Genomic DNA, 14,205 nt, shown 5'->3' on the forward strand with positions numbered 1-14,205 from the left:
GCCTCGCGGCTGTTCGCGAGCGCGACTGAGGCGGCAGCGGCGGCTTCTGCCGGCAGCATCCCCTGGGCTGGCGAGGGGCTGCGCGGGGAGGGGGCCACGGCACCGCCCCCGCCTCCTCCCCTCCCCTCCCCTCGCCCGGCCGGAGCTCCCCCGCGGCGGCGGGCGGGCGGTATGAGCGCGGCGCTCTGAGGGACCGGCCGAGCTCGGCTTCCCCCGAGCAGCCTCCCCTGGGAGCCGCGGCGGCGGATCGGACTCGGCTGGGACCTGCCATGACTCCCCTGGCTCCTCCCATGGCATGAGCCCGAGCTCTCCTCCCCGCTCCGCCTGCTTTTGGTCTCTCTCCGTTCCCGGGCTGTCAGATGGGATAGGACACACCCGGGCGTGCGGGGCTCGACGCTGCCGGGGGGGAGCGGCGGAGGCAACCGGTGACAGCCGTCGGCTCGCCTGGGGTCGAAGATGAGCTGGCGGTGGGCTCGCCAGCACTGGAACGGCGGCTCCTCCGTGCTGCTGCTGCTGCCGCTGCTGCTGTGGCACGGCCGGGTCCGGCCGGCCGGCGCCGACAACGCCAGCCAGGCGTACTACACCGCGCTCATCAACGTGACCGTGCTGAGCCCCGAGCGCGGCGGCCCCACGCTGCTGCGGATCGACCGCGGCCGCTACGGGCAGGACTCCCCGAAGGTGGAGGTCAAGGGGCTGCTGGTGACTCCCGTCCCTATCAACGGAGGTAACGCTTCCCTCGCTCGCTGCCGGGTGGTTGGTCCTTGCCTGGGCTGGGCAGGCTTTCCTAGAGAGCTCTGACAGACGAGGAGGAAGAGCTTGCCCAGAGGGAAATAAAATGAATCCGTGATCTGAGAGTGTTGGCTTGAATATCGGCTCAGCAAAGCATAATGTGCTTTCCAGCATGGATTCCAGTAGATTGGGTGCACTGAGCGGTGAAGATGTTATTCCTTAACTAATTACAGAGAGTGTAGCGATAGTTGACAGTATTTGGTTACAGCATTGCCTTGAATCTCAGAACAGCTGCATAGCCGTCTCACTCTGCATCTGGATAGCTTTGCAACTGCATGAAGTCACAGGTTTTCAGTGTGCAGTTCCTAAAAACACTGTTTAAGCTGCCCATCAAGGCTTGGAAGGACTGAAGCTACCAAGCTGTTGCTCTTGCATAGCCAGCCCGAAATGCGGTTGCTTGCAGTACTGAACACTGGCTAGAGTGTCCAATTCAGTTTTCTTTTAATTAAACAAAGCCATTGTCCATCAGTTTTTCTTTTGATATATGCTGGGGTTTATAGAGAACAGTAATTTGAACAGGTTAGAGTATTGTCATTATTTTTGCCTGAAGTGAAACCAGTATCTTCAGTAATAGTGATGTAGTTTTAGTAGTATCTTATTTTGAAAATCATTCTTGACATTATCTAAACTGCCATCTTGAAGAAATGGACCACTTGATGGAATACAGCGGTCCCAACCTGCCTCCTGGACAGTAAACATCTGAATAACGTATTAAGTGAAATATTGTAGTCAGTTAAAACTAGAGTCTTAAGTGGTGAATACTAAGAGTGTTTTAGAAGAATTGATAGCACAAAACTACTGTGTTATTAGAAGCTTTAGAGAATTTGCCAAATCTTAAGATCAGGAAAATACTTTGATGCTTCTTCAGAACAGATGCATTCTGCCAGGCAGCCTCTGTCAGCTGCTGGTCAGGATGGATCAGGTTGTGCATCAGCAGGTTCTTGCCAGTCTCAATGAAACTCTGCAAAATATAACTAGAATATATTAATGGGGTACATTTTGGGGAGGAAGGGTGAGGAAGCAGAAGTTGTTGAGGAAGTCTGCTCTAAAATGATTTTTATTTGTACTTCAAATCCTGTCCATCAGCTAACATTAAATATGTTGCAGTCGTTGTGCTTCCTGATATTCTTCACATCCCCACACAGCCTCCTTGAAATCAGGAGTCTGTCCTGAAAGTTTTAGGCATGTAAACACACTGCTACTGCAAGTAGTATTTTAACAGGTTTTTAAAGGTATCAAAGCACTTTATTTTTTTTTTTTGAGCTGTGTTATTTGTCAGGAAAAACTTTTGATACTAATTTCTTTTAATCTGCCTCTGTAACTTTTTCTGCTTTCTTTTGATATGCTTTCACTAAGGTTCAGTTTAAACACTGAGGGAGGCTTTGACAGCATTTTCACAGGCAGCTGATAATGAGAAGAGCTAAATAAAATTATAAGCAGTCTATAAACAGTATTTTTATACCTACTGCTAAGTACTATGATGAATAACTTTCTTGAGAAAGCACAGCAGGAAGTGTGAAAATGTCCGACCTGACATGGTTTGACATAGTGCAGTGGTTAAAACTTTGTTATCAATTTTGGGGGAAATTCAGTTTTGCACTTTTGTTTCATAACTTAAAGCAAGCACAACAGCAGTTGTTTTCCCTATTCTTAGATACTCTGAATTGTTCTGTGTAGATTGTTATATATTTGCATTTTATTTGAATTTTGCTGATGTGCCTGTGGTTTAAAAGCGTTTCATTTAGTAAGGAGGATTGGAATGTTTTATGCTTTTACTTAAGCTGCTTTTTTTTATATTCAGATTTGATAAAAGATGATGCAGCCTTACTGAAAGTAATTGCTTTCATGTTTTTTTAATCAGCCTGTTAATATTGCTGGTGAGCTTGTTTGCAAAATTTTTTCTAATAGCTCTAAACATGAGTAGCTGCCAGCCACTGCTTAGAGCAGTAAATGCTGTACCCCAGTTTTCATGTATCCTCAGAAGAAAATGACTCTACAATTGTTAGCAACTTTATTTGAAGGTACATTGAATTTGAAACTGCTGTGATGTCAAGCATTCACCCATTTATGGGCTATCTTTGAAATTTTCACAAATGTGGGTGATGTGTTAGCACCTTGATGGCATGGACTGTTTTAGAGCTGAAGTGTCCTTAATTCCACATTTTTGCATGCTCTGTGAAGAATCACAGAATCACAGAATGGTTTGGTTTGGAAGGGACTTTGAAGATGATAAAGTTCCACCTCCCCTGCTGTGGGCAGAGCTGCTTTTCACCGGACCAGGCTGCCCAAAGCCCTGTTCAGCCTGGCCTTGAACACTTCAGGAATGGGGCATCTTATCACATCCCTTACTCATTGCCTGCAGGGAAAGAAATGAGTTTACTAATTCAAGATTCAGGGCCAATGATCTGCTGCTGACCACACAAAATTTGTAATCTTAAACGTTTTGTGGTGGTTTTGACTTCTATCCTTGAATGCCTAATATTTTATGTGCTGCTTTTTGAAGATGCCAGCTCCATGTGGTCACCCATCCTTTAAATCTCTGTGCAGCATGATAGTCAATCACTTCTCCTGTTTCTTTAGCAGGATTTCTCTAATGGAATTCAACCTTGTCATGTTAATACATGTATTAAAACCCTTTCTGTGTTCTTTTTATAGGGCTAGTATGAAATTGATAGGGGCTTTCAAAGGCAGTGCTCCCCTGGGAGCGGGGTGGCAGTAACTGGCGTGACCGCCTGTGAATGTCACTTGTGAAAGTGCAGCTCCAGCGAGCTCTTGGTCACAGTTGGCTGCTGCCTGTACATTCAGCAGCTGTGTGGGGTTTTTTTTTCCAAGCACATTAAATGCATGATAGCAGCATAGTTTCTTTATTAATCTCTCTTCCGTTCTTCTGCTTTGAGTTGCTTTTCTTACCTCCTCTAACTTGTTAATCTCTTGTCATGACTTAATTTCTTATTAGAAGAGCATTTTAAACCACTGCTGCACACGAATGCTTGCAGATTCCAAAAAAAAAAGCTCCTCTTGTTGTGCATGGAAGGATAAAAGTGAAATGAGTCTTCACAGCTTGATGCAGATTTTCTATAGTTTAGTTCAGGTTTATAGTATTCCTTTAGTGATGTTCCAGAATACTTCTCAGTCTCTTACTCTGTTATTTGTGACTTTGTGCAACCAGACATTTTCAGAGAATCGTAGAGTGGTTTGGGTTGGAAAGGACATTCAAGACTGTCTAGTTCCAAGGCCCTTGCCTTGAGAAGGGACACCTTCCTCAACCAGGTTGGTCAAAGCCTTGTTCATCCTGGCCTTGAACACTTCCAGGTCTTTTCAGCCCAGTCCTCTCCCAGCAGCTGCCTGGCTGCTCCTGGATGTCTGTACATGCACCCTGCAAGTGTTCAGCCCTGTGCCACTCCAGTGACCTGTGCTTTTACTCTTCTCTGGTACTGGGTGCCTGACCCCAGTTGTGGTGCAGACCTTTAAGTGTCATGGATATTCCCCTTGCCATGGCAAGCCAAGCTAGAAGCCACTGAATACTCACCTTAATGGTTCTTGGGAGAAACTGCAGTGCTTTGTGGCTTAATTCCCTCAAAAACCTTCTCCATGGGGAGCAGGACTCTTTGTGGCTGTTGAATCTGGGTTATTGCTTTTGGATTCCAGTGTAAGGACTGGAAATTCAATTTTGTGTGCTCTGAAGAGTCCCCTTGCAGGACTTGCTGGGAGGGAATGTTTTGTGCACCTTGGTTGGCTTGGGAAGCAGGCAGGATGACCAAGACTGGCAATGGAGCTGATAGGAAGGGAAATTGCAGCAGAATCAGACTTGAAATGTTAAATTCACTGAGCCAGTAGGTCAGGAATGAGTGGGTGAGGAGGGGTGGAAAGGGATGGAGCCTAAAGGGCCTGTAGGGAGGTGGTGGTTGTACAAAAGCTGCTTTAGAGAAAGGGCTCACAGAAAGGAGAGCTCTCCCAAAGGGATTTAAGGGTCGGGGCTTGGCAAGGAGACTGAGAATGTGAGGAAAAACATATGTTAGGAAAAGGTGAAAGTGTGGAAGAAACAATATTGGCTCAGTGTTAGGAAGGAGGTATATCTTGTGCACAGTGCTGTAACTACAGCATTCTGTAGCATCTGGCACTTCATAAACATGTTGTGTGAACAAGTTTTAGCTGCAGAAGGTTTGAAATGCCAGTTTCCTGGTAACTGTGGAGCTTTAGGCAGCATTCAGACAGAAATGCTGGCCCAGAATCCAAACCAGTATGGCTTATGAAAACGCAGCAAGCAAATATATCAGTAGAGTAGGGGAAGAAGGATCTTGTGCCTCCTTCATGATTGATCTTTGTATTCAGCTTAATTAGCAGTCATTAATTGATAGCAAAAGTGGAGGTTATATATTGGAGTATATAGCCATAATTGTAGAATACTTACTGAGCTAACAAGATTAAATCTGAACTATTATGGGACTCTTCTAAGCTTCAGTGATTTTCTTTTGTTTAACTTCCTCCTGAAACCAGATTACCTCTTGTTCAAAGAGTTTCTTTTCATGCTAAAGCCAGCTTTAGTCAAAGCAATTACCTGAAAGAGCTGTTGAGAGGAAAATGTTTCTGTACATAACTCATTGATTCAATGGCACCACCTTATAAAGTAGAAATTATGACTGGCATGAATAAGGGCTGTATTGATAATACCACCAGTAGTAATGGAAAGAAAATATGTCCATTGCATGTATTAAGCCCTAATGGGGTAGAAAATAACTAGTACCATTCCTTGAAATAATCCACCAGCACTGCTGAGTTGCCTCTGTGAATTCCCCAGGTGAATTCCTTTTCTGGAAATTTTATCACAGGATTATAATTAATGTGTTGCACAAAGCTGTCTTGTTTTACCAGTCAGGTGTTGTACACAGCGCTTACCTGGGCAGCAGAGCTGTAAGGAGGGAATGCTTTGGGGTGCAGCCTGCATGGCACTGCCCTTCCTGTGTTCCTCTGTGGTTTCTGTACCAACAAACCTCTTGATCTGCTGTCCCTCAAAATACTGGTGGTGTCTCTCCAGCTATTGTATTACAGTGATTGAAGGTCAGACTTTAAAATGATTTCTGTATGTGTAGCTGAGACAGACCAGCTCTGGCAACTGGTGCTGGATTTACAGAGTACAGTATTAGCTAAGATGAAATCAATAGCAAGATATCTGACCTTTAGAGGGGAAAAAAAAAAGAAAGAAAAAAAAGCCCTGTATGGAATCAAATGGTTAATGCACAGAGAGTGGGATATTTCTGTGAAAAGGGGACAAAGTCTGATAACAGCCAGTGCAGCAACCTTGGCTGAAGTGGGGGTGTCACAGTTGTGTTCAAAGCAGTGCAAGAGCAGCAGGAACACACAGCATGAGAAAGAGCAAACCCAGGCACTGGTCAGAACTAGGGGACAGTCTGCATTCAGACAGGTGTGCACTTGTGACAAAGCTGCTGGCAGCTGCCCTTTTTGTTTCATTTTTGCTCCACAAAATGGCTCCCCTTCCTATAGGGAGAAGGCTAAAACATGGTAAAGCAATTGGAAAAGGAAGGTACTGTGAGCTTGCCACTGCTTCCTCAGTAGTTGAGGAACCTTGGTTGGATCTAATGCATCATTAACTATTTTTTTCCATTAATCCCTAAAATGCTTTCACAAACCTTAGTCCTTCAGCAGAAAGAGGTCTTGAATTATAAAAAATGCTCAAAGAAAAACAGTTCTACAAATTGAGCAGCCCTGTGTATTTTGCAAAAGGAAACTGAAGCTCTCCTAAAGCAAAAACAAACATGAGCCTAATGGTAGGTAGGTAGGTAGGTAAATCACAGCTGATTCTTCTGTAAAGAGGCTCTTCTGAGGTGTTGGGACTTATGTTAGGAAGGGAGATATTTACAACAACATTGTACATAGCTCTTTAACCCAGCAGGCTGCCACTTCTAAACCTTCTAAACCAGAAAATTGGGGTTTTGCCAACACATGATGCATAGATAAACACAGAGACAGGCAGGGTAAATAGTTTATATTTCAAACAAGCCAGAACAGTAGCACACCTACAGGGAAACTTACTTAAATGGCTTTCTGTATGCTTATATCCTCTGAACTTCCATGAGTGGCTTCTGATTGTATCTTTCTCTGTGTAAGTGATTTATTTTAGAATAATTTAATGTGAAGTTGCTTTTCATTCTTGCACTGACAAGAATGAAAAATGAAATGAAAAAACACTGAGATAGTGGAACATGTCCAGAGAAGGACAGAGGAGCTGGGGAAGGGGCTGAAGCACAGGTCTGATGAGGAGAAGCTGAGGGAGATGCAGAAAAGGAGGTTCAGAGAGGATCTTGCTGTCTAAAGCTCCCTGACAGGAGGGTGGAGCCAGGTGGTGTTCAGCCTCTTCTCCCAGGTAGCACAGTGAGAGGAAACTGCCTCAAGCTGTGCCTGGAGGGAGTTAGATTCAATATTGGGAAAAATTTCATCACTAAAAGAATTGTCAAGTGCTGAACCAGACTGCCCAGGGCAGTGGTGGAGTCACCATACCTGGAGGGATTTAAAAGTCTTGTAGCTGTGGTACTCAGGAACGTGGTTTAGTGGTGAACACAGTGCCAGATTACTGCTTGGACTCAATGATCTAAAGGTCTTTTCCAACCCAAACAATTCTGTGATCATCCAGGGAATGCTTGCAGCCCATGTGTTGTTGATTCCAGCTGAACTTTGGATAGCAGATCATCGAGGGCAGGGTAGTGGGGAGTGGCAGAGGTGATTCTGCGTGACCCTGTTCATGTGTGTCCCCTTCAGTGCCCACTGATGTCCCTGACACCTGAACTGATCAAAGGACATTTCCTTGTAACCATCTCACTCTTCTAGAAGGGTGACTGAGATTTTAAGACTTCCACGCTTTTTGGAGTATCTTCAGTCTATTGAAAGACAAGCAGAACACCCCACATTTTTCACTATTGTTTCTGAACTTTATTTAGTTAAAAGTGATTACTTAACATTTGTGTGGTGTAATAGAATGCTAATGCAGAGAAAAGTGGGTTGTGACTTTTTATTAAATCTCAAGTGACTTGCAGACAGTTCAGATTTATCTAAACCAACCAGATTTTCCTCAATGTTTTTGCATTACTTAAATAGTACTGAGCTAATGTTGTCAGCTGTTAAATTTTCATCAGGATATACTGAAGACACCTCGTCAGGAATAACATGCTGTAAGCATTTGAGTGCTGTTTGTTGGTCTATATCTGGAAAGCTTTAATCTCTTAATATCTTGTTTCCTAATTCTTTTCCTTTATCCAGTAACATTTCATAGCTCTGTCCACAGCTGAGAGAGACTTTGATCTCTACTGTGGTAGAAAATTTTGTACTGCTTTTCCCACCAATGCAGTTTCTGTTATCTCTCACTGCTTTCTCTGTTGCTTTTTAAGCTAAAAATTTTCAAGCATACAAATTTCAAGGTGCCTGTATGAATTTGGAGAATGCTTCTTCCTCATTCAAGGTGCTCTTTGTTGCTTTTATGGTTTTTTCACTGTAATAACCCAACTGTGACCATTTTTGTTTTCACTTCATATTTTAGTTTTGATCATGATTGTACTGAAGGAAACAGTACATAATTGTGGGATTGGTGTTTTTAATATTCCCATATATTTTAGGTAAATTTATGTTTGCCATAGTGTCTACTTTCAGAGTTATTTTTGGCTGTTTGAGGGGATTCTGTGGAATTGTAGCCATTTAGAAAATGGTATTTTCCAACAGATGTATCATACCTGAGATTCTTGAATGTGATTTCATGGGAGAAGGGTGGGATTTTTCACTTTCAAGGCTTGAAGAACTTCTTATCCCAGTCTGCTGGTGCTTTCCCCCTTCCATGTTTATGAGTGGAAATGTTCAGAGCAAGGGGGAATCGTGCATTAAGCAGCTTTTGTCTTAACAGAGGGCAAAAAGGTTGGTGGCACACGTGCTGTGTTGTGATTCTTTGTTTTCAAAAAGCACTGTAATTCCTTTCAAAAATACATAACTGTTCTCAAGTTTAAGATTACAGAGACAAGCTGCAAAAGTGCAGTGGGCATGAACATGCTCTTGTGTGGTTGTTGGTGTTTGTGATGCCATCACCAGTGCTGCAAAACACGTGTGGATCAGTGCTAGCTAGCAGTTTCCACAAGGATTTGAGTAATGATGGCAGGGTAATGGAAGAAAATACTCTATAAAACTTGGCTTTAGGCATCTGTATTTCAGATTTTCCCTGATGCCTGGATGAAACAAAAATACAGCAAATATCCCTCCATGTCTGAGATGTCTAATACAGATCTGAAAAACAATTGGGAAAAGGATGTGCTGGTATCTGGCTCCCCACCCTCCTTCCAGGGGAACAGGGAGAGGCACTTCTTGTCCAAATTAAGAGATGCAATGACTTCCTGTGTGTCTGCACAGTATAGATTCATCTGCACTAGCTTTCTTCAGGCAGGCAGAAGATTTTCTTTGTTTCAGAAAACATCTTTAGCTCTTTGAATCTCCTTTGTTACAGATTTTAACCTCAGCTATGTTAAACTGAGAGTGTTTAAAAAGACCTTTTGTTTCCAGCTAATATATTAAACTGGATATTTTTTGGTGGTAGATTATTTTGCTGAAATCTCATAGTTGTGCTGAACTCACTTCTTAAAAAGGAAAAAAATTATGGGAGACCTTCATTTGATTTGCTCCTTCATTGCAGAACTGTAATGTTTTCTAAGCTATTATGCAAATAGATTGGGTTTTTGTCTTGGAAAAAATCACTGTTTATCCCAACTATTTTTAGTAGCCAAAGATTATTATATTCTTGGCATTCAAAAGGATAAATATATTTGCATTATAAACTATTGTTGGCTCTAAATGAAAATCCTTTAATGATATGACCAGTGTATCAGACTAAACTGTGTTTGCAGTTGTGCAGACAGATCTGTCTTTCATTGGTTTCAGCTGCTGGGAAGTTCCTTCTGCCTTGGGTTTTGTGTCTTTTGTACACAGCTCTGTGGCTTTGGGTTGTTGCAGGATATGTTACACCATCAGAGGGACAAAAGAGCTTTGCACACTGTTGAATTCAGACATCTGGCATTTGCCATTTCTGTTACTCTTCCTTTATACCATCTATACCTGTTTAGCTGACAAGTGCATTGTGTTTGCAAACCCATTTGTTTCTCTATGAATTTGAATACATTTCCTTGTAGACAAAATGTGCATATGTAAAAAGCTGATGTTGGCTGCTGGGGTTTTACAAGATCAGCTTTTAATGTTGTCCTTTCTTACAGTAGCCTGCACATGGCAGATAACTCTGAAATCTTGTTTTCACAACCTGCTTTGTTTAGTTGTACTTCCCACTGCAGTGATCTTTGTGGCTGCATTAGGAAGAAAAAAAAGACTTGTACTCCCCAGAATGACTGATAAACAGCTGTTTTGTAAATGCCTATAGCAGATGAACCATATTCTAATGTTTTTCAGCCTCTAGGCAGGTATTGATTTGAATGTGAATTCATTATTCTAGCTGCACTGGAGTTAAAAATAGCTTGTGTTAGTGAGCCTAATTCTTGGGCACATAGTCACAGCTTTCAATGCGTGAGACTTCTTTTTTTAAAATCTTATTTTCATAAGAATATGGTTATCTTTAGACTTTCTTCACAAGAGAATAGTGGCTTCCTAGTGCATAACATTTAAGTACTTCAGCAACTTGGAATTAGGATTTTCCTTTTTTTCTTTGTTATGCCTGTGTAAATTTGTTTCCCATTTCAGTTGCAGATCGTCTGGGCTGTGACCCTCGAACACGTTTCCAGGTCCCCCCAAACACCAAGCAGTGGATTGCTTTGCTACAGAGAGGAAATTGTACATTTAAAGAGAAAATACTGCGAGCAGCTTCACATAATGCCACAGCTGTGGTCATTTACAACAATGTATCCAGTGAAGAACCTGTCACAATGACTCATCAAGGTAAATAAAATGTAATCTCCTTCACTGTAATACTTTTGCCATATAAACTATTGCTAAAGAGCTCTTGGCATTGGAGAGTTGGTATTGGAAGTAGCCATTCTCTAATGATATTTGCATATATGCAATAGAGTGAAATAAGCCAATAATTCTGCAAAGTTATTTTCCTTTAGCATTCATTTATCCAATGAGGAACACTTTTCTCTGCAGTGAGGATGTGGGTGTGTTGGAGTGAGGAAATGCCTGTAAGAGCTGAGGAGCAATCTTTCAAACCTTTCTGCAGAAGTGAAGCTAACATACAGATATAATGGGAGAGCTAGAATTTTGCAAATCTGAGCCTGAAGAATCCTTAGCAGCATGTCTTCAACCCACTGCTCTGATGGGGACCTTCAAATGTTAACAGCTGTGTTTTGGGATCTGAGCTTGCATGCTTTTTTGATGACAGTTTACAGAGGATTCTCTTTCTACAATGGAAGTCTGAGTGCCATACAGGAGTCAACAAAACAATGATTTGGATTTGCCTCTGTAAATTGTCCAGAATAATGCTGGAAGTCTGTTTTTCTGGAGAGTTCTCTTGCTTTACAGATGCCTATGTGTAGAATTTTACTGTTCCTTGTGACTCACTTTTGTTGCTGGAAGCTTCATGTGTAAACATATTCCTTGGTTAAAATTATTTTTGCAATTCTGATAGCTACCTTTTTCATTTTCCAGAAGATTTCCTCTTTTTGGAACTATTTATCTTAATCAGAAAAGACATTTCTCTATATTTGGTGGTGGTATTGCTGGCTGTTTTTTTTTTTAGGATATTTTCAGTCTCTTTTAGCATAGGGGGTTGCTTGGAAACTGGAATTTCTTAATTATTGCTCTGCATATTGTCACACAACTAGAACTGAATTCCTTGACTAAAGAAATGCTATGGTTCTTTCTTTCTTTTTTTAACAAGGAAAATGTTAAAGATGTTTGACCTTCCCAACTCTGTATCACAGGAATTTTGCAGGAGGATTTTGACCTCCATGTAGCAATTCAAAGCCTGTTGATAGTTGATTTTTATCTCAGGTACCTTGCTTAGACATTTTTATAAGCAATCTGCAGGTGAGAAGTCCCATATTCTAATGAAACATTTTTTGCCACCTTTCTGGAGTTGGTGGGGTTTTTTTGGGTTGGTTTTTTTTTTTTGTCTTTTTGTTTGTTTGTTTGTTTGTTTTGTTTTCTGGGGTTTTGTTTTTTTTAATATCCCCCATTTCTCTCTACAGTTATAGCGTCCTCTTAAACCTTCTACTCTGGACTCTTTAAACTACCTCTAAAATAATGCTCTATTTAGCAATGATTGTAGTTTTCCTGTGATCTGGAATACATCAGTGTGTGAGGAAAAAGGCAGCTTTAGCATTGTTGGCTCTATTACATGTTAAATCATATCATGAGTTTGATTATAACTTTAATACCCTCTTTCTCATAATGCTGTGTAGATTTGGCAGTTGCTTTACAGCAGTAAGATGGGGTCTGTCTTTTATTAGGAAATCCTTGTTCACTCCCTGTTTCAGCTCAGAAGATCAGTGTGTTGCCTTTGAAACTTTATCAATAGGCCCAGTAGTTCTGGTTGGTTGAAATACCATCTGAGAACTGCAGCAGGTAAAAGAGTGTCTTGTAAGGTAGCCAGGCAGCTGTTTGGGTAGTTAATATTTGGGAAAAAAACAACTCTTCAGCATGTTGAGTTCCAAATATTTACTCTTACTTATGGCAAGCTTTAAAAAAATGCAGTTACTGGAGATGATGCATATTTTAGCTTTGTGTATTTGAAATATTGGGGTTTAGGTGCATGTGCTCAGTATACTCTGGGATCTGCCCTGGTTTGGGCTGAAGGCTCTATCTCAAAATTAGTGTTGAACTTGAAGTGTTCAAACCACGTGACAGGCTAAAAGTCATTTTTTAGAACTGAAGTAGCACCTGGAATGAAGAGAAATGTTGCTCCACAGCCTTTGTTTTGATTGTTATGGACATGTGAGGGATTTCCTCAGCAATCACTTTGCAGAGCTTCCTGCAGATAACTAACTTCCTGGTGGGCTGATGGAGGAACTGTAATGTGTAGTTGAGATGTAGCCTAGACCTTTGGTGTTAGCCTCAGCACAGGGAGGGTTTGGAATCCAGCATTCCCCCTCTTGAGAGTTATTCCAGGGGGGAGACAGATTCCTGAACCTGTGCTTACAGGATGAGTCTTTTCTAGCACTGTGTAAAGCAGATTTGCACACATTCAAGCCATTCCCTGGTCTTCCTTTTTCTGCCTTTTCAACCATAGACTGCTTGTGTGCTTTTTAGGTGGTGAACAGTCATCTCAGAGGTCTCTTCCAACCTAATTGATTCTGTGTGATCAGCTAATTAGATATTCCAGTGCACTACATCACTTCTCTTTAGAATTTTCTGTCCCTAAAGGTTGGGAGGAGCTGACCCTGTGTATTTGAGAGCTGTTCTTCACTGATTGAGTTCATGTGTTGGAGCAGATAGCAGGTGAGGATGGAGGTGAGCCACCAAGCTGGTGTTAGCTCCATAGGATGTCTATTGCTGTGCAGTATTCCTCTTTTCTTTAAAAATACAGTCTTCACAAAGCAGTTTGGCAGCTGTGTTGATGACCAAGTTGATGATTCTATATTTTCTTTCCATAGATGAAGGAGAAAGTAGACCTTGTGGTTTTTTATATTTTATATATGTAACATAATCTTTGTACTGCTCTATATTAAGCTTTAGAAATATTCTGTGTTCCTGGTGAAGCAGAGAGGAAAGCAGCAACTGCTTATAATGCACACTATGAGCTGCAAGCTTTCCTGCTTGGATATTTCCATGAATTCCAATCACCCTCTTAGACAGTGTCTGTGGTAAAAATAAATAACACATTACACAGATTTTTGTATGTTGCCCACCTGCAGAGAGGTGATTCCCTGTGAAAAGAGCTTTGGAAGCACTTTTCACCTGTAGGATTAATATTTTATCCAAGCTATTTTATGCTTGAATACACATTTGAAAATTTTATTCTTATGGAAATTTGTTCATACTGAAAATGTTACTTAGCAGAATGGCAATTCCTTCTGGTGGCTGGATAACAGCTGTCACTCTGGAATCAGTCTGTCATCACTGTGTCAAATGAACACTTTCTGCTCTAACAGCAGAATTTGCTTTCTCTTGTGTCATAGTCCACCAAGTCTGTGCCCCTCCATTTTCACCTTTGAGTTTTAAAGTAGGTAATGACCTTCAGGAATTGCTCAGCTTTTTTTTATAAATACCTGCACTTCTGTTGATGCTATTTGCAAGATTATTTTCTTTCCTTTGTGCATATCCTGGTATATGTCAGTGTATACTTATTTTGCACAATCCTGTAGATGTCTTATCAGCTAAGGACAGCCTTCCCAGCATAGGTTATGTTAGACCATGATGTCACTGGCAGGAAGGCAGTTTTATGAGTGGTTTTGCTTGCTGCTTCTGTTAAAGCAAAACTGATGC

General features: G+C 41.7%; 1 protein-coding gene across 4 annotated transcripts in view; it reads left to right on the forward strand.

Annotated features, from left to right (window-relative positions):
• The first annotated feature begins 146 nt into the window (after nucleotides 1–146).
• Nucleotides 147–14,205, forward strand: part of RNF130 (ring finger protein 130) — a 49,470-nt gene continuing 35,411 nt past the window's right edge. For 3 of the 4 annotated variants that reach the window (XM_064725082.1, XM_064725083.1, XM_064725084.1), the window contains exons 1-2: nucleotides 175–724; nucleotides 10,525–10,719. In XM_064725082.1, coding sequence (XP_064581152.1) covers nucleotides 457–724; nucleotides 10,525–10,719 — 463 coding nt within the window. In that variant the 5' untranslated portion in view covers nucleotides 175–456. Of the gene's footprint in view, nucleotides 725–10,524; nucleotides 10,720–14,205 lie in introns of all 4 variants that reach the window. The other variant, XM_064725085.1, reaches the window with a different exon arrangement.

The sequence above is a fragment of the Zonotrichia leucophrys genome, chromosome 13 (genome assembly GCF_028769735.1).
Source record: "Zonotrichia leucophrys gambelii isolate GWCS_2022_RI chromosome 13, RI_Zleu_2.0, whole genome shotgun sequence".
NCBI classification, from domain to species: domain Eukaryota; kingdom Metazoa; phylum Chordata; class Aves; order Passeriformes; family Passerellidae; genus Zonotrichia; species Zonotrichia leucophrys.